Here is a 26,505-nt window from a genome sequence, read left to right as displayed (position 1 = left end):
TATTCATGAACAAACTCACCCAAGTGAAATATCCTGAAAAAAAACATCCATCAAATAAGCTGAGAAAGCATCTATATAATTATTTTTAACGTGAAATTATAAGTAATCAAATTTTTATTGCAGTATATAATAAAAATTGAAATTTTTAGAATTTCATTTTATTTCACTTCGAGCTGCTAAGTGACTAGTAGTACAATAAGTTAGAATCTCCTTGAGTTGGAAAACCCGCTGTAAAAACTTCCGCCGCTATTTCTAGACGCAAGTGTTTTTTTAACAAATGACTGATGAAATCCGATTACAATAACACTTTTTCTTGAATTATTGGCAATTACTTTATTATTATACATTATTTTGTAGAAATAACACTATAATATGTAACATTCTGACATGAAATCCTAGTCGCATCAAAGAGTTCACAATTGTTAGCCTCTGAAGTGTGTCTCAGGCTGTAATTGACAGGCCGACTGCGATCAACACTCCAACGACGAGAAATAAGTTGTTTTTGATCTTATAAAGGAAAGTTTAGCCTATTGAAGGTAAAGATTGTAATATTGGAATTATTTGAATCATTAGCCATTCGTCGATGTAAGTCTTTGATCGTTTTAATAGGTAAATAAGTGTGAAGCTAGTTCTTTGGCATAATCGTGAATATTCTTATTTATAGACACGATTCTGGGCACATTTGCTGCGTTAATAATTTAATCTCACTCACAGACAGAACTTAGCCGGAAATTGCGTGAGGTTTTCCCTCCATAATTCTGTTTTAAAGTATCTAAGAATGTATAGGGCCGTAAAAAGGCACCGATTCCATCGTAGCGATTTAACCGATTTGGTGACACCTATGCCCGGTTCATCTTCGAAGATATCTCACAATTAACATATTCTCCGGTTATTCACTTGTGTTATCGTCCACGCCCGCATACTTGGAGTGAACAAGTCCGTGGTCCGCCTGGCCGTTCCGACGGCGCTTATCAGTATATCTGGTACATCTCTTATATCACCAATATCATTCCGTGCCCAGCCATCACTTTCTGACAGTTCAGGTCAGGGACATTCGGTTCGGTGATTCGTCCTAAGGTTCATACGGACTCGGTACTTAAGTTAACTCCATGTGAATTCGTGGTTCATCTAGGGTAGAAGGTGGTTGGAGTGACTGTTGTTTTGCAATTTGTACTGCCGGTCAATCAAATTTTGTTTGTCACTATGAATATGGACGCTATCACAACCGTGGAAGGCATGTGGGCGATCTTTATGTCAATTGCCATTCTGATGATAGTGGCATATGGTGTAAACATTGTTAAGATGATCTCAGAAATTAGAAAGGTAGGCTGCTCAAAGGAATGTGACGAATAATTTCAGCGAATTCATTTTAATTTCATCCTTGATTTGTTAGATGTAATTAATAATTGATTGCAGGTAGACCCCCTTGGCAAGAGTCATGGTGGTGAAATCGTGGCCCAGGTACTGGAGGCCCATGGAGTCAGTCATATATTTACTCTTGTTGGGGGACACATATCTCCAATACTCGCTGCAGCAGAGAAAATTGGTATCCGTGTCGTGGACACTCGCCATGAGGTATGATTACTTACTGAACCCCCTACTGCCATGTAAATATATGACCAGCAAGGTAGAATCTTAGGATTTGCTCTAATTTTTGTGTTGTGGACCCACATATGTGGAGTTAGTTATACCCAATATTTGAGAATGGAACATAGGTAAGCTGAAGAATACTCCGTAAAATGGTGGCACAGCTGATCATTGCAGTAGGGTACCTACATAAATGTGGTTAAGCCCATGTATGTTATGCTAACTCCCATATATTCCACCTTGAGAGTAGTTCTGTCTGATGCTGTAAACATTTGTTTGGCCCCAATGTAGAGCACGACTACTGTGATGAGAAGTGACCACGCCTTTAATGAATATTTGTAAAATTCATTTAAGTGATTAGACCCTTTGGGTCTCCCTCTATCAATATATGGGATGGGCCATCTATGCATGTGGTGTCCATGCCCATGTGTGTTGTGAGCACAAGGGATAGTATATCTGCAATGCTCTTTACTAATAAGAGAGAGAGAGAGGTCATTAGTCTTAAACGACACCCATTTTCATGCCTCCCACTAACTTAACCTCAATTCCCTATTTCTAGTAAAAGCCATTTCCATTTTCCCTTTCCCCCTTATCTGTTACCTTCACTTATATTGTGCCACTCCATATTTCTACTTTCGATTATAATCTTAGAGGGGTAGATGCCAAACAGAAACCCCCTTCTACTAACTTAGGCTCCATCATCATCATCACTGGTCAACAATCCTAGGATTGGTTTGACGCAGCTCTCCACTCAGTTCTCCTATCAGCTAATCTTTTCACTCCTACGTATTTCTTCTCTTTCACATCTCTCTTTACTTGTTCCATATATTTTGTTCGAGGTCTTCCTTTTCCATTCTTGCCTTCCACCTGTCCTTCGACGATTGTCTTCATCAGGCCATCATGTCTCAAGATGTGGCCTATAAGGTTGTTCCGTCTTCTTATTAAGGTTTTCATGAGGCTTCTCTTCTCTCCTACCCTTCTTAGGACTTCCTCGTTACTAACTCGGTCGATCCATTTGATTTTCATCATTCTTCTGTAGCACCACATTTCAAAGGCCTCTATCCTTGCTTTCTCCGCTGCGGTCATTGTCCATGCCTCACTTCAGTATAGGAGCATACTCCAGATGTAGGTTCTTAGGCTCCAGTAGAATAAAAAAGAAGTCCTCAGAAGGACAAGGGTCAGTTATTGTGGGTAAGTAGGTTTTAGTTGTTAGTTAGTTGTCTGTTGTAATTGGTTGTTGGTTGTGGTAAGAAGTGGAAGGGTAGGACCTTGGTTCACCGAAAACAGACTGAGAAGTAACACTCGGTAAGCTGTAAACCATAAGAAGCTTAGCTTAGGAACTCTTGACTCTCTCTCTACTTCAACACTATATTCACTCCCTGCCTTATTCCACTCACAATGTGTGCAAGCTGTGTTTTGTGTTATAAAACTTGTTCAGCTGACAACCTGGCAAGATCCCCAAAATGTGCCGCATCATGGAATGATTTGTAAATCCACTTCACGTGAGCTCAACATGTGCATGATTCATTAATCTAAGACTTAGGTACTTCTTTTTTTTAAAGTTTACTCATTTTAGGGGAGGGCTCCTCCCCACCTTGCTCCTTATCCTCCTCTTATCATTTACAATAATATGTAGACACCCACCTGTCCCATTTTACATACGGGGCCAGGTCAGTAAAAATTTGGAAGATTTGCACATGAGGCAACCTGCATACTTTGAGTTTATGGCACCAAAAGCTAACAAGGACGGATGTGGATACAACTGGGCTAGCAAAACAGGAGTCATATTCTAAGGGGCAAAAGCTATAGTGGATGGAATGCTCGGAGGTAACAATGAGGCACATGTTGCACCATCGGAGTGTTTTCTTTTGGACACCATGGCATGGTTTATCCTCTCTATAGATTCCTATTAAGGCTCACCGTTTATGGTTCACGAAGACGTAGCCAAGCTGTTGTAGCCGAGCAGGTTGATTCCATGCATGATAGTTGCGTGATGCTTTGAGAGGGTTCGAATCTGAAGTAATCATACTACATATTTTCATTTTGTATAAGATGCATTCTTAATATGAACTCAATCGATACAGTTGACTCTAGATAAACTTAGTAATGAATTTTTGAAAGCGATTAAATTTATGAAATAATTAAATTAATGAAATATATAATTATGACTACATTTATGTGAACACATTTATTTCTAATACATATTCATTCACTGAGAGGGAATAAGCAGTGATTATGTCTTTGCATCCTTGTGGCTCATTAGTGTCAAATCTCCATTGAGTAAAATTCCTACTCATATTCCTACAATTCTCACTAAAATTATTAGATACACTCGCTGTCAGCATTTTAGAATAAGAAAAATAATTGTAATCAGTCAATAATCATAGTTTTCAAATGTTTAGTACTCAGTTGCAAAAAAATGTGGGAAGTTACTTGATTAAAAGCACCTACACTTTCCTTCCAGTGTGTTTTTGAATCACAATTAGCTCTAAGGATCAGGTGGAAATAAATCTCGTCTTGTGGATCATATACGGGAGTCCAAATATAAATCTAAAGAGAAGGAAAACTTTGCTACTGAGTCTGAACGTAAACATTCCAACAACCCAATTGTTCATGGACGTGAGTTGCCTCAGTGCATTCCATCTACTAGGGCTTTTTTACCCCTGGAGTTTGACTCCTGTTTTGCTACCCCAGCTGCATCTTCATCCATCCTCGTCGGTGCTTTAACCCCTCAAGCCTGACTTTAAATGCCCGTGGTCCTTCTCTCAGCATGTACAACACATCGTCTGCATCCTCTGAATGCCATGCCTCAAGCATGTGTGGTACGCCATAGGCATCCGAAAGTTTCATTAGGCATTCCTGTCTCTTAAGCTTCCATATAGGTATGTACTTTTAGTGAGTACATATAAATGTGAGACATATCTGCCTGCTTTTGTTCTGTACCTCTTAATTGCCTTTGTTTGTGTGCTCGTATTTTTTTAGAATATTTTTTTCCAGCTGATGCCAGGATGCTTTCCTTAGGAGCAGCGTCTGGTGGACGTTCATGGGAGATAGTCTTCCACTTAAGCTCCGATTTATATGCTTTCTTAGCCATTGCGTGTTCTATGCGGGGAATGCTTTCCTCTGTGGTTCATCATCATCTGCTTTTCTGCCTCATCCTTTCCTTTCTCTCTCATCGTGGCAATGATAGTGGAGGCTTGGACCATCCAGGCATTGTCACTCAATGGTTCTTGTAACCTTGAAGACCTGCCAGTATCTGGTATCTTATTTACGATGGTTGAAGGTGAGGGTTGGGGTTTTTCACGCCTACGTTTGCTTTGGTGGTTTTATTTTTTTTACCTTGGGTCCCTTCCATATCTGAACCCCTCCTTGGTTGACCATGCCTTCTAGCTCTCGTGAGTTGTCCTATGAGCCTGTGCTTGATGCTCTGGAAGAAAACAGTGCAGAATGTTCTGATACCTCTTTGGAAGTTTCAATTGCATACTCCCTTGACTCCGGGTTCAGTGATTTATACCATCTTATTTTTCTGTGAATTTTTAAGAAAATAGTAATTGGGAAGAGATCGGCTGTGAAGATGCCCCTCTTACCTTTGCATGTGATTTAGTTGAAAAAAATATCGCCTTTTCGTGTTAAGAGGATCCCGTGGCATTGGAGTTATTTTTCATTGATGAAATAATTACAATAGGGTGGTTTCCTATTATTTTTTTATTGCCTAAATCGAAAGATTATTACTTCTGGAGTATGTATTTCACGTATTTAGATTTTTAAATGACAATATCTATTTTTCGCGATTAAATGAAAAGTGAAAATTTTCAAGCCCGCGAAAACGTGACGGGTAAGTATGAATGCTGGGAAAACTCCATGTGATGTCGTTCTGGTTCCCGCTGCCGCAAGTGAGGTGACCGTGGGGCAAGGCTTTGAGGGCTGATACGACGCAGGATGCTAGCAGGTAGCCGAGTACCCTGCTGGCTGGTAGTGCTTGGCTTAAATAAGGATTATTAATACCTTATCAAACGAAGGAAACTTTCCGACCATAAGCAGTTTTAATAGGTGATTAATAAGATATGTTCCCCTAAGCTCTGTGCCTCATGCATGCATTGGTAATCTCAGACGATGTAAAACTCCTATCTACTCGTATAGAAACTAGGTACCTGTGACGTCACGTGGAGTGGAATCGCATGGGTGCTAATCTGGCCTTTTTCAAATGAGGATAAAAATTGACCATTGCCTTTCGTCTAAACTGGTATTTCTAAAACCAAATAATTTGTATATTATGAATGCACTAATGGTGGGTAATGAATCACAATCAATGCCTTTCAATTTCTTTGATGGAGGAAACTACCCTATTATAGTGACTAAGACAAACTGCTACGTAGCACAGTTTCTGCTGCGTTTCACATATTCTTCGTTGTACTTTCTTGAGAGGATAAAGGCAAAGGATGGCGGTTGCCTCGTGTACCAACCTTCCAAGTTTTCAGCAACACTGCCCTATAATTAAAATGGGACAGGTGAGTGTCTACATGCCTATGTAACGTAGTGTGTGCCCAAGCTGGAGTGAATGGCATCTGGTTTAGGGTTTTTGTATTATCTTCCAGTAATTGTGTGACAGAAATTTTTGTCATTTATGGTAGACAACATTGAAAATTGTGTATTTCATTGAAAGGTGCGGAACCTATAAACAATAGAACAGGCAGTAAGTCTTTCTTCGTTAATTTTCCCCTCACTTCAAGGAGACATTTACTCCATAGAGAATTATTTAAAATATGTAATTGGCCCTACTGGCCCATTTATTGATCACTAACTACAAGGGGGTGATTCCCTCGGGTGTGGATTATTACATTTTTCATATCTGTTGGTAGAATGTCTTTGGATTCTGAATTATAGCATTTTTTTTACATTTGTAGGCTTCGGCAGTGTTTGCTGCTGATGCAGCTGCAAGATTGTCTGGAAAAATTGGTGTTGCTGCTGTAACTGCTGGTCCTGGTTTGACTAATACTGTAACAGCTGTGAAGAATGCACAGATGGCAGAGTCTCCAGTGTTACTTATAGGTACATATACGTGTTGCCTTATATTCTGTATTGCGCATTTTCCACCATATGCTGACTTTTAATGGCTCAGTGATGATTTATTCTTTTATCAAATTTTCTATTTCAATTTTTATCAATGATTTATATTATTTTTCCATATCTCTGACTAGTACCCTGCCAGCACATTATAAGTCATTGAGTTAATAAGCTGGAAAGAAGAAATAAGGAAGGCGCTTAAACAGCCTTTTCTCATGGGTTTCAAATGGCCATGCTTGCAAACATCCAGAATCATTATAAAATGGAGGCCTAACTTTCAGCATCTCCCTAGATATTATTGTCTCATTCCGAGAATTCATTAAAGTATTTATGCATAATTATATTTCTATTTATGATGTTTCACATTTTTCTGAAATATCCATGTGACTAAAGAAGGCCTGCATGAAGCAAGTGACTTTGTATGTAGTCACGTGTATGGGTACAAAGTTCAATTCACCAAGGTTGAAGTTCGCCATGAAATAAATATTCGGCATAGCTGGGATTTGAACCTGGATCTCCTGATTGCAAACACAACTTACTGGCAATTAGGGGATCTGGGTTCAAATCCTGGAAAAGCCTAATATTTTTTCATAGCAAACTTCATCCTTGGTGTATGAAATTATGACCATAATTTAAAAATCATTTACATTTATAAATATAGCTATAGAAACCATGGTTGTGAGATATAAATGTTTTCATGTAAATAGTGATGATATATAAGATAAATATATAGATATTTTGCTGTCCTTGGTGGTATGGGGTTAACTCCTCCCCAGCCAAACCAAAAGTCGTTAGTGCAAGTCCCACCTGTGTAGGTTGCCTTTATTCAGGGAATGGGTGTTTGTGACCGTCCTGCGTTGGTATTTGTTAGATTTCACTGTGGCATGGCCGTGATGCATGGATTTCGGGAAGGTGGAGATAATTATACATTTTAAAAAATAAAATAAAAAATATCAGAAATAAAACTCCATTATCACTAGTTTAGAGGTCAAGTTACTTTGGCAAAAAATGAAATGAATATATGTCAGATTGTGTGGGCCTTCAGTGAAATAAGCTTGTTTCACCTGTGCAAGAGTTAAGTTTTGGTTGCACCATTGTAACATTGTTGTTAAAATCAGTCCCTCCTTCTTATGTTCATGTGAAGTGCTGGTGTAGTCGTCAAGTTGGTGAGCAACAGTTGGAAATTTTGTGAGTCCTGCTGATACAAATTTTTTCCTCCTTCATGAGAAAGAAATTTGTTTAGCATCTTCACCAGTGAGTGGCTGGAAGTTGTTAAAAAAAATTCATATTACTTATTGAATTTCATCAGCAGGCTTTTAATTCATACTGCGCTCAGTTCTGAGCAGTGAAAAATGCATGGTATGCTGTTCTGCCGGCTTTTGCACCCGTACAAAATAAGCGGCTTATGTTATAATGAGGATATTTGACAGCATTCTTTATCTATTATTCCTCAAAATCTTCTTGCCTTACAGAAGAATATTAGGTTACAGTAACCTCTATAACCTTTTTCGGTAAGAAAACCATAAGAAATGAGTAAGTCTCTTACTTTGTGCTGGCTGGGAGGTTTTGCGGATTTTTTTAGGTAGGACTAAAATATGTCACAAACAGCATATCCAGCAGTAAAATTTTAAAAAATTGGAAAATTAATTAATAATGAAATAAATGCATTAGTAATTTATTCATAAGCATAAAATCATAATTTTAATCAACCTAAGGCTACAACATGCAGTTTTATCATTGGGAAAAATACTAAGTATGTATTACATTCATAAAAATCTGTGTGACAGTAAATTATCCGTCAAGAGATCCAATGCGATGGTACGCAGTGACAAATGAAATGAATACAAAAGATTATACATTGTGTGTCAGAATTCCCTGATGAATTGATATTAAAATATGGTAGAATCATGTTAAGAGTCTTCATTAAATCTTATTTCATTTTTATTGAAGTATTAGTACATATACAGTGTTTTTGTGGAGTATTATATGTAATTTTTAAGTGTAGCATAATGCTAGCCATTAAATATTAAAAAAAAACTGATTGAATAAAAGAAGAATTAATATTCAATATTTCTTAATCATAATTTTTATCAACCCTCAGTATGTACATATGATTGAGCCGAATTGAGGACATTTACATATTTTGTTTTAGGTGGGGCTGCAGCCACTCTTCTGAAAGGCAAAGGGGCTCTACAAGATATTGATCAAATTTCTCTCTTTAAATCAGTTTGTAAGTGCTGTGTGACTGTCAAGTATGTGAAGGATATAGTTCCTGTTCTTCGGAAGGCTATCAATATAGCCATGTCTGGTGTACCAGGTAAAGAGAAACTTATTTTGCTTTGGAAGCAATGAATAATATGGATATTATGGTCTGTTTTATTGGCTTGGCTAGTTGAATATTACATGAGTTAATGCAAATAATTCATGTAATTGCGACGTTTGGGTATGTTTTTAGGACAAGTATCGGTTGTAAATATCCAGTTTGCAACTCCAAAATATGTAGAGTTAACTCTCGATTATACGAAGTAAGCGGGACCGGAAAATAGGCACTTCTTAATATCTAGTTTCTAAATCTCAAACCTTTTTAATAACTATTGAAAAAATGTTTGCTTTTTTTCCCACCACCCTTTTTTGTCTTTAGTGGCTTTGTCAAACGTTTTCAGTGGGTATTTAAGATTGAATTAAAAAAATGCTCTTTCTTTTTGATTTTATACCGTGAAAGATCGTTAAAAATCATATGGCCTTAAACTTCCCATTCTTTATTGTTAAATATCAACAATCTTAGTCCTAAAGACATTCCCGTCCATTTTACAAAACTTAATCAAATAGCATCTTGAAAATTTTTGTGTTAGAGTTAAACTAAGAATTTTGAGGTCAGTAGCCTAAAGCAACAATTATCTACGTATAAGATAGATATTTGTTTCCAATGCCTATGAAATTTTAACAGCAGCCTGCCTGACTGCCACTTGTGATGCCCTCTATCGCTCAGTGACAGGAAAAAAAGAAAAGCAAGGCTTCTAGCCCATTTCCAAAATAACCTTCATAGGTTAATATTTGTAGTTCCTTCCGTATTGTCAGGTGAATGTCCAATCTTTCAAATAGGGATGAGTCGATTCCACTTTTTTTCGATTCCGATTCCAATTCCGATTCCATCGATTCTTATTCACACTAAAAGGTGGGATATTGATTTATCTGTAGCATTGCTGTTGTTAAAGTTTAAGAATGAAATGGAATAAAATAACAATAGCTGCGGTGGCTAAGCAATAACGTAGTGTTCATTGCGTCCACACATAACAGAGCAGCCTGGCGGGTGCGCAGTGGCGGCCGAACACAACCTGTCGAGTCCACCCGGAGGCCCCGGCGGCTTATGCCAAGCAAGTATCAACTTTCTCAGGGGTTGCATTGATGAAACTGGGCTATACAAATGCGAATGTGTCTAAATTTTTATTATTGATGCAGACGCATGTTAGTCTATGAAAAAAGTTCTATTAAAAAAAATGCTCTTTGCACTTGTTTATAAGAAACTTTTTTTTCACAGGAAAACTCGCTCTCTGCACGTTTTTACTATCACCAAACTTCAAATATCATTTGGAAATAAAAATATATTGATTTCGATCTATCATACGTTAAAATTGGCGGTCCAGATGAGTTCTCGGATGGTGATTCATAATCGCAATAATTTGATTTACCACGACCAGCGGTTAATAAAAGAACAAAAAACGCATGCATTGCTTCCCGATTCCATGATTTTCAATTTTTTTCTCAGAGAATTGCTATTGTACACGCACCATTTCAGGGTTCGTCGGTTTGTCACTCTTGCCGAAATTTTCATGTTTCCGAGGCCGCTTAGGTATGTTTGTCGCAGCACCCGCGTGCCGGGCGTATCCTCCGTACGGGCAAGGCTGACACCGCGGTCGCTTAGGTGTGTAGTGGCCTTTATGTCCCAAGCTTATAGTCTATGCTCAAAACATTTATCTTCCTGGAATCGATGGAATCGGAATCGACTTTAGGCGATCGATTCTCGATTCCGATTCCGTGCCCAAGAATCGGTGGAATCGTGAATTAACATTTGAAATTGACTCATCCCTACTTTTTAATTAGTTATTTTCATTATGATTCAGTTACGATCATAAATAATGCAGGATATGATTTTCCACCGGTGAATATTTGAAGTAAATTCTTTTCGAGCTCTTTGTCTGGCTGTCTTGCTCCACCATCTTTGCGGATGTTAAAATAGAAGCCTTTTTATTCGTCATCAAGGCCATTGATGCTGGAAGTGAGGTTCCATGTTTATATAATAAGTCTCTCTTCCTTGATGACAACAGGAGCAAGATTCATACAGGAGAAGCATCTTATATTATCATTAATATGGAGAAAAGATTTTCTGTTTGTTAGCACTAAAACTTAGTCGCACCATTATCGTAAAAAATTCATGGCACTTCAGCTTCCTGGATAGGGGAGGCAGTCTTAGTGAGATATGTATTGACATTATTCACATGTAGCATTTGTGAATGGTTCTTCGTACAATAGTTCAAGTACAATGTCCTGTGTGTAAGTTGACATTTCTGTAGTGTGTAGAAATGTTTTGTTTTCCTTATCTACATTTTATTTCCCTGTATCCATTCCATTTATCTAAAAAAATATATTGTGTAATTTTAATACTTTGTTTTTGTAGGTCCAGTCTTTGTGGAGTTCCCAATTGATGTGCTGTATCCATACTATGTGGTGAGGCAGGAGATGCTTGGGAAACAAAGTACTACTTCAATATTTAGCCTCATACTCCACTGGTAAGTAAGCAGCTTGGTCTTTTGTTCATTTCAAATTGAGCGTAAGTGTATCAAAACGTAAGCAACATGATGGTCTTCTAAGCTTTTTCGTATTATGTTTAAATTATATCTTTTTTTGTTGTGAAAGGTATATATGTTGGTTATTTTGTCCAGCTGCAATGCAACTTGGCATTACATTTTGCATAAACTCACGATTGTGATGAACTTTGTTACCACATGCATACTATACAGCCTTTCTCAGGTAGGAACCTTGCTCCTGTTGGCATAAAAAAGAGAGACTTATTGTATAAACATGGCACCTCACTCTCAGCATCAATGGCCTTAATGACAAAAAGTCTTCAATTTTAACGCCTGCGTAGATGATGGAGCAAGACAGCCAGACAATGAGCTCGTAAAGAATTTACTTCAAATATTCACCGGTGGAAAATCATATCCTGCATTATTTATGATCGTAACTGAATCATAATGAAAATAACTAATTGAAAAGATTGGACATTCACCTGGTAATACGGAAAGAACTACAAATATTAACCTATGAAGGTTATTTTGGAAATTGGCTAGGAGCCTTGCTTTTCTTTTTTTCTTGTCACTGAACGATAGAGGGCGTCATAAGTGGCAGTTAGTTGCTGCTGTTAAAATTTCATATGCGTTGGAAACAAATATCTATCTTATACATAGATAATAGTTGCTTTAGGCTACTGGCCATAAAATTCTTAGATTAAACTCTTACACAAAAATTTTCAAGATGCTATTTACATAATTATGTTTTCTAAAATGGACGGGAATTTCTTTAGCGCTAAGATTGTAATATTTAACAATAAAGAATTGGAAGTTTAGGGTCGTGTGATTTTTAACAATCTTTCACAGCATTAAATCTAAAAGAAAGAGCATTTTTAAAAAATTCAATCTAAAATAGCCACTGAAAACATATAAAAAGGCCACTTAAGACAGAAAAAAACAGAGTGGTTGAAACAAAAGCAAACATTTTTTCACAACTTATTAAGGTTTGAAATGACAAAAATCGATATTATGTACTAAGTGCCTATTTTCTGGTCTCGCTAAGTTTATGTAATCAAGAGTTTACTTTACATTGTTGACCCTCCATGCATTTTTTCAAAGTGTGAATTTAAATGTTATTTTTCCTCTCTTTCTCTGTGGGAGTTCTAGTTTTGTGGCTGAATGAATATTTTGGATTTTGCTTTGGATGGATATTTTACACCTTGTCACTCAGTCATGCTATCTAATCCATGTGATTATTTTGTTATTATTTTGTTTCATGATTTTATTTTACGTAGGTACTTATGAATTTTAGGTGGAAGTTATCATAGCATGCAATTTTTATCCTTGTAGGTACCTTGAGTACTATCTGGCCAGACTTTTTGCCTCCGCTTGGGTGCCAAGAAAAATGGACCCTTTACCAGTTTCAACACCCCTATCTGATGAGAGTTTGGGTATGCACACAATGTTTACTGTAGATCTCAGCTTTGTGATTTTAACTTGTTCCTCAGGATGGATCTTATTGTTAAATCCATGGTATCAAAAAATTCATCATTGAATCAACATATTATTAATTCACATCAGTTCATTCGGTGATAGGGATAGCATTTACTGAAATCAAGTGACAGTAGAGTTCTTATTATTCAAGTTAATGGAACGGCAGGAAGAACAGATGATTTGGAATTTGTGATCAGTTTTCTCATAGTTTTGACTTGGGATCAATTTCATCATATTGTTATCAGGTGAGATAGGTGGGTAGAATTGAGGGGGAGGAATTTGGGGACTGGCTGAGGAACTTAGGGGGTAGGTAATCCAAGGAACAAATAATCAAGGTGCAGATAATCTCTAACATAGGCGGATTTATTTATATTTACTTTATATATATATATTAGAGATGTGCGAATAGTATCCGCGAATACTCGAATACCTCGAATATTAGAAAGTATTCGATATTCGAGGTTTCGAATAGTTATGCGAAAAGTACCGCCTCGAATATCTCGAATACTTTGAATTTCGCGTCATACACTGTCGCACGTACGTCGTTGGTAGTTGACTCGGAAAAATGTAGATATCTGTAGTCATTTAGTGCTCGCAGCGCCGTTTTACGCAAGTTGACGAATTACATCAAATTCGTGGATTTTAGCGGTGAAAAGAGTTCGACGAGGGGAACCGAAAATGGTCGGGTGAAAAAATCCGAAAATCCCCGATTCCCCCCACCAGGAGAACCTCAGTGCCGTGGGATAGCAACCTTAGGGCATTTCCCACGATCCGCTATCCCCCTCCATTCAGCACTTGCCTCAACCACTCTGACGCTTTCCTCTTCTCCGAAATCAAACAAAAGGTCCCAGCTCGCGCAGGGATCGCATTACGAAGACCCCTGCTCCGAAAAAAATATCGAGTTACGAGAACAATAAAAACGTGTTTCACGCCCTCCCCCCTTTTCTCACCCACTGACCTTTTTCTGGCTACCTGATTCGAAGTTCCCCATTTCTGGAGGTCAACTGCTGTGTGAGTACCGCGGGATACTTACATTAGCGCATTTCCCAAGATCCGGTATCCCTCTCCATTCAGCACTAGCCCCCCTCTGAGGCTTTCCTCTTCTTCGAAAAAAAAGGTCACAGCTCGCGCAGGGATCATATTACGAAGACCTTGGCTTCGAAAAAAATACCAAGTTACACGAGAACAATAGAAACGTGTTTCGGGCCCTCCCTTTTCTCCCCCACTGACCTTTTTTTTTCCTACCAGCTTCGAAGTTCCCCATTTCTGTGGAGGTCAACCGCTGCATGAGTCATCTATTAGCACAAAAGGTGTCTAAGAATGACTTTCGTCAATTGATGTTACACCTTTATTGAATTGAAATATTAGTAATGTGCGCGTAATTTCAAAAAGAATAAGACCAAACACGAAGTATTTCTGAGTTTATTTAAGCATTTTACGCAAAGAAATAGGTGTCAAAATACGACGGAGACTTAGCATTCTGGCGAAACACGATATGAGCAGCAAAGCATCTCCGAAGTTGATGAGGTATTTTTTTCCGAAAACATATATCAAGTTACAATTTATCAGTGGTGCTATAAATCTTTATTGTTACAGTCACAGACGAAGGGATATTTTCTCAGAATATTTGTTTTCTCCCTGATAGCAATTCCAATTCATCTTCTTATCTCGTGAGAACTCCGAAAGATGGACTGAAAATAATTGAAGAAAATCCGGTGGAAAAGAGCTTGTATTTTGCAAAATGCCTCAGATTGTCAGCTAGCACTTGGCAGCAGGAGTGGGGGCAAAGCGATGTTAGTTGAATTAATTATATGCCCAATTGTTTCCATAAAATTAAAATATTCATTAATCAGCTAAATTCCTGTTCGAATCATTTAAAGGAAATCAAAATTACTCCCCAAAATCTTGTGTTGCCTGCTGCATGGGCAACCGAGTCAAATAATCCAGCATTCATCATTTAGTATTCGAGGTATTCGAAATTCGAGGTATTCGAATATTCGAGCAATGATTTAATATTCGAATTCGATATTCGAATTCGAGAAATCTGCTATTCGACCCATCTCTAATATATATTTATACTACCAGATTCTTAGGCATCTGTTGTCATTGTCCATCTTCAGAGCATCCTGGCATATTGCTAAAAGTGATACATAATAGTTAGGTGTGCTACTGTCAGCTTAAATGACCAAGTACACCCATGTCTCGTATAGCGCAATTTCAATTAGCGCAATTTCGATATAGCGCAAATTCGTTCCTCGGGGAAACATTGCAACGCAGTGTAGCCTAATCAAAAATCTTAAACGCGCTCGTGATAAAACGTGAACTTGCGCTAAGTACACACGAAATTTCTATCATTTTACGCATACAAATATTATTGCTTGCCTCAAATCTTCTTTTTTGTTTATATAATAATCGAAATCCATTGCTGTGCAATGGCCAAAAGGATTACTCGTCATTGGGTCCAGATAGCCGGCCTACCGAAGTAATTTATCTCGTCTCCTTAACAGAATGATTTAATTTAGATCATTAATTAAGCGTGGGGCTAGTGGAAATGAGTTTTTTTTAAGCAATACTGGTTAAGACGTAATTTTTGCCGTCATAGGTTATTGGGCGATTGACTTCCAGGTAGAGGGTCTACGCTAAAGCCTTCAGGGAAGGAAAACCTGGGAATGCTTCAAGACATTTAAATACTGTTTCACGTAGCTGCTAATGACTCGGAGGACTTCAAATAAAAATGATTTATCATTCATAAACTCCGCTAGCTATGAAATGGCATTCAAAGTAGCGTTTGTCTGTCACTTCGATGAGCGACAAAAGGGCCTGGGTAACACAATAGTTGTTTTTAGACTGGTTTGAAAAATCGTCCACTGCCGGCAATGCATTACGAACCCCTGAGATAGCAGATGTTAGCCCACCCGCACGACAGGAGGGAATTTCAGAAGCACGTAAGAATTTTTTTAACGTGAATAAAAGTATTCTAATGCATGCACACTATCTTTAAAGATGTTTTAAACTATAAAAAATTATATAAATAATGTTTTCTAAGGCTATTTATGGGAATATATATGTTTTAGAGGAAATTCAATACCCAAGACCTATGCTACCAGGAACGCATCCCTATCTTCCCAATGTTAAAACGCTCTCGTATAACGCAAATTCGTATAGCGCAAAGACCCCAAGGAACGCATCCCTTGCGCTATACGAGACATGGGTGTACTTAAATCAACAGGTTTTCTCCGCAAAGTCAACCAATTCCATTTGATTCCCCGAAGATGAAATCAGAATGTTGAGTGCAGCGTTTCCTTGACTAAATCCACATTTTGTATGCAAACTGGCCGTGGATTCTTGAAATCACAAAATGGCTAGACACCTTGACTTGTTTACTTTGAGAAGCAGCTTAGCAAAAAAATTGGTCTTTAAAAGCACTCTTATTGTCATAGAGGACAGTGGTGCAGCGAGGGGGGGTTTAGGGGGATAACCCCCCCCCCCCCAGAGCCCAGAGAAATTTTTAAGTTTAATCTATTTTACTTAATTTTGTTAATATTACTGATAAAATAGTGTAAGGATTAATAAAATATCCCTCAGAAAGCTGTAAAACTCACCATTTTGAACCATTTATCTCAAACATTGCTGGGCAAATTGGTGGGAATTCCATACCCTCCAAACCCCATATTAGTAGTGCCTAAAACCTCCCCTAGCCTTAATTCCTGACTGCGCCCCTGCTAGAGGAGGGCTGCCCCTTTTAGGTTATTATTTCCTTCATTAGAAATTTGGGTGGCCATTGATGGTGACATGTTTACATAAAGGTGAGGCTGAGTAAAATGGGTAAGGAAAGAGCAGTGCCCAAGGTGATCGTACCAGTGGTGGAAGGTATGAAGGCTGGATTATCTAGACACCATTGAATTTTGGACATGGGGGAATCAGAACTGCAGTTATACAGCAGTTTAGCTTGTGCGAAGAATGCTAGTGGAGCGTTTAAAATTTGAGGCAAAATTTTCTAAGCGTCAGTGGCCTGGTTTCCTAATGAAAATTTCAGGTCAGGAAATTTAAGTAATCATGACTCCCAATGAAAAAGTTGAGATTGTCAAAGTGGAGATGTCCCGAATGAAGATATTTGGCTTGGCCATGTTGAAATGCTTTTGAAAAAGAGTGGGAACCAAAGCTGTGTTTTACGAAGGGAAGTTGGCAACAAATTTACATGCTCTGATTGAAAATGTTGCCAAGCTATATTGATTGTTCAGTTGGGCAGCTCCATCTATTGCTATGGGCATTTGGTGAACTAATGGACCTCGTGAAACAGAAAATGAATTATGCTACGGATTAGTTACATAGATTATAAAACAAAAAATTGAGATTTTGCAAACTGGAGGTTCATATCAATTTGTAGAGGTTCATAAGTCTGAGGTTCTACTGTGAATATTGGTATTGAATTACCAGTTTTGTTTGATCAATTCCATATTCTTCGTTCCACCTAGTATCGAGAGGTATTGTGATTTTGCCGGGTATCGAATTACATCCCTAAAATCAACTCACTGCACCAGGCAAACTGGCTCTGGTAATTTCAACCTGTTGAAAGATGGCAGGAGCACAGCCCATTCATTGAATTTTCTTGTCTCTGCATCATGTTTTTTTATCTTCATTATAGTGGAAAATCGAAAACTCTTTGGATCATAGCATCATATCCCAATAAGAGTACGCATGAAAAAATTCAAACCTTAATGCCAGATGCATTAAAATATTTAAGTTTAATTAGTACTGAATGTACTTTCTGTTTTATTGCATTTTACCTCTTGCATGTTCCCTTACTAGTGAAGAAAGTGGCTGAGCTCCTATCAAAGTCTCAGTGTCCAGTTTTCGTGGTGGGCAGTCAAGCCATGCTTATTCCAAAGGAAGTTACATCATTGCAGAAGGCTCTCATTCAAATGGGAGTTCCCACATACCTTGGAGGGATGGCACGAGGACTCCTGGGAGCTGAATCCAATGTTCAGGTTAGTTATCTTGTCAATTTTATAATTATTTTAATATTTTGTGATTTGAAATTTCAGTTTCAATTAAGTAAATACTGGATGTAAATTTGGTGCACATGGAATAATGACCTTTAGATTAAAAGTGACTGCTATGATTGGCTGTTGCCATCATATCATTCAAACTGGTTCTAGGCTTGTTGCCTGCTATTTACAAACTATATTTAATTCAGTGAAGAAAGCCTGTGACTACCAAAATTATATGAGTGTCATGGGTAATAAACTTTCAACACTCATTCAAATGTGTTCATTCCATGACTTGAACATCTGAAGTTAGGGTTTTGGGTTTAAAAGCCTGTACAATTGAAATTCTACTTTGGCAATTTTTATAAGCCAATCATCAACTATTGTCAGAATGAGGAGGGCTATAGGAGAAAATGTAGCTATTAAAAATTAGACTTGCAGGGTACTCTTCTCCTTATGAGGCTAAGAAAGGGACTCAAGACAGACTGCACCCCATATTGATAGAGAAAAATGAATAATAATAATAATATTTATTTATCACCGTTGGCAAAATACAATTCATGGCTACATCAAGATTTGCATACAAAAAAAAGATGCAATATAAAAGTACAAAAGACATTACGAGATGCGTATACCATTTGTATATACCATATAAGCGTGTGTATGAGGCGCACCCCTATTTTGAGCATCGAAGTTAAAAAGAAAAAAAAATTGCGGCATTTTTATCCTATCATGCGGTGTTGCAGACGTATGCCTGGAATTTCGACAGTTATCAAAATTTCCTATTTCAATGCTAATTTCCTAATGCAATTTCCTAATGCAATGCAGTAATAGCGGCATAAGAGGGAGTAGAAAGAGTTCCGATCCTCTCTTCGCATACGCCGTTCCTCTACGATGCTAGTCCTACTCACGAACAATTTTGTTTAAAAGCTCTCGCAAGAGTATTGCAATAGAATTGCAGCCGTGGAAAATTTAAGGCAAAACACGAAAGGCACATAGCATGAACCTTCCCAAGAGATTGGAGAACAATCGGGGCAATCTCAGCGCCGTAGGATAATAACCACGTCATAGATTTAACGGAACCTCACTCGGCCCTCCATCGGCCAACACCTCTGCAGTTTTTTTTCCTTCCCAAGACCCCACTGGAAAATAGGAAAATATCAAGTTACAGGAGAACAATAGAAACGTGTTTCATCCCTACCAGATGTTGACTATTAACCAGGTATGTCCTTCAAAACTACGCGTTTCTCTACGTTTGATAAGCAATTACTATATGCAGTATAAATTCCGTGGGATGTGCACTCGTGGCAGTAAATTTTGCGTGCCCTCCGGAGCAAAAAACCCCCACGCAATCTTTTCCATTTTCACCTCTGGGTTACCGACGTGACGGCGCGATGCTTACAAGAAAAGCAAACAGGAGCATTTTAAAAATACGTCACAAAGGGAGAAACTCCTCTCCCTGCCGCTTGTTTTTGACCCAGGGTTTCAGATGACTGACTCACGCTGAAAACCAAGGCCACTCAGTTCCCCTTGACTAGACTTGCGACCGGAGAATGGGAGGGGGGGAAGATAAGAAGTTTGTGTAAGAGGCGCACCCCCATTTTCGGCTGCAATTTCTGGGAAAAAAGGTGCGCCTCTTACATGCGCTTATACGGAATATATACAATAAAAATACGGAAAAGGGAAAACCAAAAAAAAACACATTTCAATATCATATGTTTTTATGAGAGTCTTCAAGGTATTCAGAGACACTGTAATAGCACTTTCTGAATAGGAGATTTTTAACCCTCCATTTAAACAAGGCAGGTGAAGAGACGGATTTAATTTCCTCAGGGATGTGATTAAAAATTGCAGAGGCGGAGTGGTAGGGGCCTTTCAGGCAGAGAGAACTTGAGTATTGCTGAGTGTGTATATTATTTCTAGAGCGGGTAGAGTAATTGTGGTAAGAGGCATTTGCAGGAAATTTGTCCCGGTTGGAGTGTATGAAGCAAGCACATGTCAAAATATATAAAAAAGGGAGTGTGAGGATTTTAGCATAGGAAAAAAGAGGTTTTCCTGGGGTTCGTATAGAGACTTGAAACATTGCCTTGATGGCTTGCTTTTGTGCAGAAAAAGCTCTACTTGAGGCAGCTGAATTTCCCCAGAACACAATGCCATAGGAAAAGTGAGTGTGTATTTTTGCAAAATACAGCTTTTTCAAAGTATCTAGAGAGACAACTGGTGCTAACATCCTGATCATGAAGGTGCCTACAGATACTTTGCTGATTGTGACTTGAATATGATGTGACCAATCTAGGGTCTTGGAAATGATAAGTCCAAGGAACTTAGAGGTACTTATGCTGTTTCCGTGTGGATTTTTATTATTACTTGGGAAGAGATCTACCTTATTGGATCTCTTATGCATGCAATTGAAGGAAGACTGCTTTTTCTTCATTGAGCATGAGGTTATTTTTGCTGCACTATTGTTGCATTTCGTTGACAGTAATATTTCTGAGATGGATTAGATTTTGGGGACTGTCAGCTGTGATGATAGCAGATGTATCGTCTGCATAGAGAATTAATTTGCCATGGGATAGGTGGTTTGGAAGGTCATTGATGAACAATAGGAATAGGAGCGGTCCCAGGAGAGACCCTTGGGGTACCCCTCAGGAGAGTTTCATTGCACTGGATTTAACAGTAGAGTAACTGATGGAATAGCAGACAACTTGCATCCTTTCACTCAGATAGGATCCATTTAAGGGGCAAACCGACGATGCAGAAAGCACAGAGTTTATTTTTTAGAATGTTGTGGTCAATGAGATCAAAAGTCTTACTTAGGTCAAAGAAAATTCCAAGGGTGAGTTATTTGTCGTTTAGGCCTAGAAGTATTTCGTTTATGAGCTCAAAGGAGGCTGTTGTAGTGGATTTACCAGTCCGAAAACCATGTTGGTTGTCATGGAGTAGCTTCTTTGAAGGCAAATATTCATACTTACGTGTGAAGAATAATTTTTCCATTAGTTTCGAAAAAATAAAAAGGATGGATATAGGTATGTAGTTATCTGCATTTTCGCGAGAACCTTTTTTGTGAACAGGTATCACTCGGGAAGATTTGAGATTTGTAGGGAAGCACCCAGAGGAGAAAGATGAGTTTATGATATCAGCCAAGGGTAGTGCAATGATGTGTGCAACAGCTTTCAATACTGGCATAGGGATGTCATCCAGGCCAGTAGAAAATTTATTACCAAAAGAGATGATAGTTTTTATAATTTCTGCCTGATTTGTGGGAAAAAGGAACATAGCTTGATGGAAGTGCTTTTGTGGGGGATTCGGTGTGTTTGCCTTTTTGAGGAGTTTTGTGGCAACATTACAGAAGTGAGTGTTAAACAAGTCAGCAATCGCTTCAGGCTCCGAGACTCTGATGCCTCCAAAGTTCATAGAGGGAGGATTTTTGATTCCAACATTTGAAGCAGTGCCAAGATGTTTAATGACATTCCATGTCGATTTAATAATATTGTTTGAATTATTAATAGTTTGTTCAATTTTATATTTCCTGATCCTCTAGATCATATGGGTGGACATCCAACTTAACTCTCAAGTGAGGCAGCAGAAGACTTCCCTCATTTATTCTCAAACAGAGTGGTAGTAAAAGTCATTGACTGTTGTAGTTTTAGAGTTAAAATCATGGAAAGCATATCATTTCAATTTCCAAAAAAGTTACCTCTGCATTTGTAATGACAAATTTATTTTATTATGTTACATGTAATAAATTTCTCTCATTTTTATTTAGTTCCGGCATGGGCGAAAGGAAGCATTAAAAAATGCTGATTTCATTTTACTTGCTGGAGCTGTATGTGATTTCAGGCTGTCTTATGGGAAATCTTTTCCTAGAAAAGCTAAAATTGTCACAGTGAACCGTGATAAAAAGCGAGCAACTCTGGTAGGTATCCATGATTATTTTTTATTACGATAATGATAGTGATTATAATTGGAAATTTAAAAGTAACATTTTCAGTGGAAAAACGAAAAATACAAATTTTTCAAGGTGATTTTATTTTACAAGTACATATCTTTCCTCGTGATATCATGTGTTGAATGCAAAAAGAGAGTTAGTTAAACTAGCTGTCTTCCCTTACTTTTTGGTCCTTTGCACATACATGTGGAAATCAAGTTGGAAATCAAAAAGAACATACATGTCTGGTGGAATATCTCCGAGGGAATGATAATAGTTAATATATGTCAGCAAATTGGAAGAACTGTGGCCTAAAGTAATGCTTCATAGAAATTCAATGTAGTAAGAGATGCATTAATAATAATTTCACAATAAAAATGCAAGAGTTAATGAAAAGAAAATGCAGTCACTCTGTGATCCCAAATATCCTTCTATTTTGGAAATATCAGGATAATGGGAAACACGTGTTAGTGAGAAAATGAAAATAATGGAGCAATACGAGAAAGGTGTAATTAAATTATCTTCCTATTTTCTCTGCACAATTAAAAAAAATATAAGCACCCGAGGAATGCAGAACATGAAGATTTAGAAGGAGCTTTGTTCAGGTGGTAATGCCTACTTCAATCTGCGGAAACTTCTGAGAAAGGGGCTATGAGGCTATACTTAAGGCTAAAGCGGAGTATTTCAGTAATAAATTGAGAATCGAGAACTTCACATGTATGGATGGATGGTTATACTAATTTAAAGCTGGAAAGCATTATCTCCATTCATAATTGCTGGTGATGCCTGCGGTGTAAACCCAAAGCTGTGAAAGAAAGGACTCTGATCCTAGTGGAATATATAATTGATTGAACGATCTACGGCCGTTGAACAGTTGGAAGAGAATAAGTTCCCCAAGGCCTTACTCTTTGGTGGGCAAAGTGGGGGGATGGGAAATTAAAGGGCTGACAGGGGGGGATAAAACACAATGAAACAAAAAAATCGCGCAGCTCACACACTCACCTTGCAGATTTGCTCTAAGGAATAAATTTCCGCAAAGGTCTTATTCACCCACACATTCGGGTTTTCGAAGCCTCCGCTCATGCCAGTGGCCCACTCACATAGAAGGGATAGACAAAAATATAAAATTAGGAAAAACACGCTCACACTCACACACCTCACGGATTTGCTCTGAGGAACAAATTTTCTCTGAGGAACTCAACTGAAAATGGTGAAATAACGGATAAACGGTTTGACGAAAGAGATACTGTTCAGCCAATTAACTGAGAAAGGTGGGTGACATAGTCGCTTTGGCGTTGGTTGCAAATGAGTTATTACAGCAAAATAACATTAATGAATGTCTTTTGCCGCTGCAATTTGACAAACTTTGTTCGCACTGTACGGAATGAAATGCAACGTGGAATAGTGGAGATGCTACGAGGGACTATTGATGTATTGATTGTAAAAATTCATCGACACGATAGAGGGACAAAGGATAAATTAAGAAAGCAACGAAGAAATTAATTTTGCATAAAATATTGATTTGTGACAACATTTCATGTATGGAGATGCCGTCAAACTACCCTTACCGGAATTCATTGACCATCAGAGGGCAGCAATCACAGGCTGTTGGAAGAAATTAATTGATGAATGATCAACAATGTGTTGCTATGGTAACCAAGCAAGTAATTGCAACAATTAGGAACTTGTGAGCACTGAAAATGGGATATGGACTACTTTAGTGACTTTTTAAGTAGAACTTCGGTTTGGGCGTTGAGGTAATCTATGGAAACATCACACTTATTGATGTAGGGCCCTAAAAAAGGCCGTTGGGTGGCTACCAAGAGATTTACTTGGAGCTGGTGTACTTGGTCACAGCCTTGGTGTCCTCGGACACGGCATGCTTGGCCAGTTCACCGGGGAGCAGGAGCCTGACGGTGGTGTGCACCTCCCACGAGGTGATGGTGGAGCACTTGTTGTAGTGAGCAAGACGGGAAGCCTCGGTGGCGATCCTCTCGAAGATGTCGTTGACGAAGGAGTTCATGGCCTTGGAGGAGATACCGGTGTCAGGGTGGACCTGCTTCAACATCCTGTAGGTGTAGATTGCGTAGCTCTCCTTCCTACTGCACTTCTTCTTCTTGTCTCCCTTGGAGATGTTCTTCTGGGCCTTGCTGGCCTTCTTGGCTGCCTTTCTGCTAGTCTTGGGTGGCATTTTGGTATCAATGTTGCGTAGCAGCAAGATGTGGCGGAAAATAGGGGGGTCAGTTTGTATTCCGTAGAGTCAGGACCTACCCTGGATGAATGTTATATTGGTCGCAGTTGCTTGCAGCTTGCTTTTGTTTTACTTAAGTGACATCAGCATAATATCTGCATTATATATTTCGTGAAATAAACTCAAGTTAATATCTTTTCTTATATTACCAATTTTAATTCAAATTGTTTTTATTTCAGTGCTGTGGATACACTCAATGCATTCTTTCAATGAGGTCGCGGGTGTAATTCTCAAAATGGAACTTTTTTGAAACATGGGCAATTTTAATCGCATCATTAACACGTTGCGTACGGATGGCGAGAATTCTCTTAATTTTTTTCCCGAACGTTCCAGACGGATGACGAAGAGTCTCGTCATTTAGGCGCATCAACCTAAACAATTTTAAAGCGTATTGCAAGCGAATACATATTGTACGCTTTAAAATTGTTTAGGTTGACATGCCTAAATAACGAGAATCTTCGTCATCCGTCCGGAACGTTCGGGAAAAAAATTTCGAGAATTCTCGCCATCCGTAAACAACGTTTTAAGAATGTATGACAGACTTTTTAGTGAATAATGAAGATATTATATTAGATTATAGAAAAGGTCTTCCGAGGCAGGATCGTTTGACCACCTTCCACCTTTTTCGTCTGCAGAAACAAATGGGATACATTATTTCACATATTTTCCACAAAATGTACAGGAACAATAAACATACGCCAATGTGAGCATTTGAGGCTTTAAATAACCATAATACTGCTTTATCTGCAATAGTTTGAATTTTCAGCGGAAAATACCAAAACAATAGCTTGATCACGTAAATGAACAATGTACATAAAAAAAATGGCTTTGTCTGGTGTGCATTGGTATAATGATTGACAAAGCAATGCTTTGCATGATTTTTATTTAGTACAATGCTTATAAATTGAATGGCTTGTTTGTTATTAAGGCATTAAACGTTTATTGGATAGAACTGTCTCCGTTGCCATACCAATCCTGTTCCAATATAAGTGTTGGTAATGGGTTTATTGGCTCTTATTTGCTTTACTGCCACTAAAACGACAATTTGCTGTAGTGAGAGTTTATTTGAGCATCGTGGGGTCTCGTTTTATCGAGGTTGCACTGTAGCTAGTAAGTTTGACTATTTTGTTGTTGATGGGAGTGGGTGAAGTTCAGTGATTTCATGTATTTTGAGTGCCATGCTAAACCATGGCTACCGAAACATAAAAGGAAGACTAGAGGGAAAAATATTTTGCTCTCACATTTGGAGCTAGTCCACCTTCAGCTTCTCACTGTCCTAATAAAGGGCTTTTTGTTGCCATAGCGGAATAAACCATTCAAGGAGTGGGTACAGAGGTATTACTTTCTCTGAGTCACCCATTTGGATAAAAGTTCGACCTTTCACTGCACAGTTCATTTTTTGCTGGGACTTCACTATTTTGATGATGAGACTCATATACAGTGCTCTTCATCTTTATAGGTACTTAAAACTAATAACTTACTCATTGTTACGATGTCCCAAAGAAGTTTCTCCTCCCAAAGTAATGCAGGTGCCTATTAATTTTAATATGTACTTCTAAGTACCGATTTCAATCATTTCAGTCCAAATTTCAATCATTGCAGTCCAACAGTCGAAGTTTTTTCTATGCACATATACTTCATGATATGGTGACTACTATGATAATATGGTGACATTTTTACGATCTTATCTTACAAGTCAGTTATTTTTTATGCCATACTTAAGTGAAATAAAAATGTGTGTGTGCATTTAATATGTATTTTTTTCTCAGTTTTTCCTTTTTTATTATTCTCATTTAGAATGCAGGAACATTTTGGAGTCCTACATTAACAGTTGTTGGTGATGTGGCTCATTTCCTTATTTCTTTGGAAAAATACATGCATGACTATCAGTGCAATGCATCATGGATCTCGAAGCTGAAAGAAAAAGAAGCAATGAAAGATGATGACAATTTTAAGGTAAGAATTGCTCTTCCATTCCCCTGTTCTCTTTTTCTTATGCATAAATAGATTGTTGACTAAAATTCTTGTTTAGATCCATCTTCATTTTGAGTCGTTTAATGGCCTTACTTTTCATTGATATTCATTTTAAATCAAGATAATGTTGGTGCTGCATTGATGGTTATGTCAAAGTAGTGATGATCCTTGATGCTTTCTTAAATCATCATCGATCATTGGCATCAAGGCATTGGCAAATTATCAACGCCAGGGTAACTATGTATAGAGTTACACCAAGCGGCATTTCTAAGAAAATTTTAACTCAATGTGTTCTCCTAATTTGTACAATAATGCCTCTTTACCTATCTGTGGAGATTTCTCATTGAAAGAGTAGCTGTAGCTTGTCAGGTGATTCAGGAGTTTCACCAGCCACCATGAAGAACACATCGTACGGTTATAGTTACTTATATA

The 26,505-nt window shown here is 38.1% G+C and overlaps 1 protein-coding gene across 1 annotated transcript in view; it reads left to right on the top strand.

Annotated features, from left to right (window-relative positions):
• Positions 1-290: 290 nt before the first annotated feature.
• The window catches only part of LOC124170896 (2-hydroxyacyl-CoA lyase 2-like), a 40,955-nt gene continuing 14,740 nt past the window's right edge, over positions 291-26,505 (top strand). The window contains exons 1-9 of the mRNA XM_046549934.1: positions 291-1,323; positions 1,417-1,575; positions 6,492-6,636; positions 8,804-8,968; positions 11,327-11,438; positions 12,789-12,889; positions 17,742-17,920; positions 21,687-21,836; positions 25,897-26,055. Of these exons, the coding sequence (XP_046405890.1) occupies positions 1,204-1,323; positions 1,417-1,575; positions 6,492-6,636; positions 8,804-8,968; positions 11,327-11,438; positions 12,789-12,889; positions 17,742-17,920; positions 21,687-21,836; positions 25,897-26,055 (1,290 nt within the window). The 5' untranslated portion in view covers positions 291-1,203. The remainder of the gene's footprint in view (positions 1,324-1,416; positions 1,576-6,491; positions 6,637-8,803; positions 8,969-11,326; positions 11,439-12,788; positions 12,890-17,741; positions 17,921-21,686; positions 21,837-25,896; positions 26,056-26,505) is intronic.

This window comes from Ischnura elegans, chromosome X (assembly GCF_921293095.1).
Source record: "Ischnura elegans chromosome X, ioIscEleg1.1, whole genome shotgun sequence".
NCBI classification, from domain to species: domain Eukaryota; kingdom Metazoa; phylum Arthropoda; class Insecta; order Odonata; family Coenagrionidae; genus Ischnura; species Ischnura elegans.
Note: the sequence above shows the minus strand (reverse complement) of the source record. Positions and strands in the feature narration are given on the sequence as shown.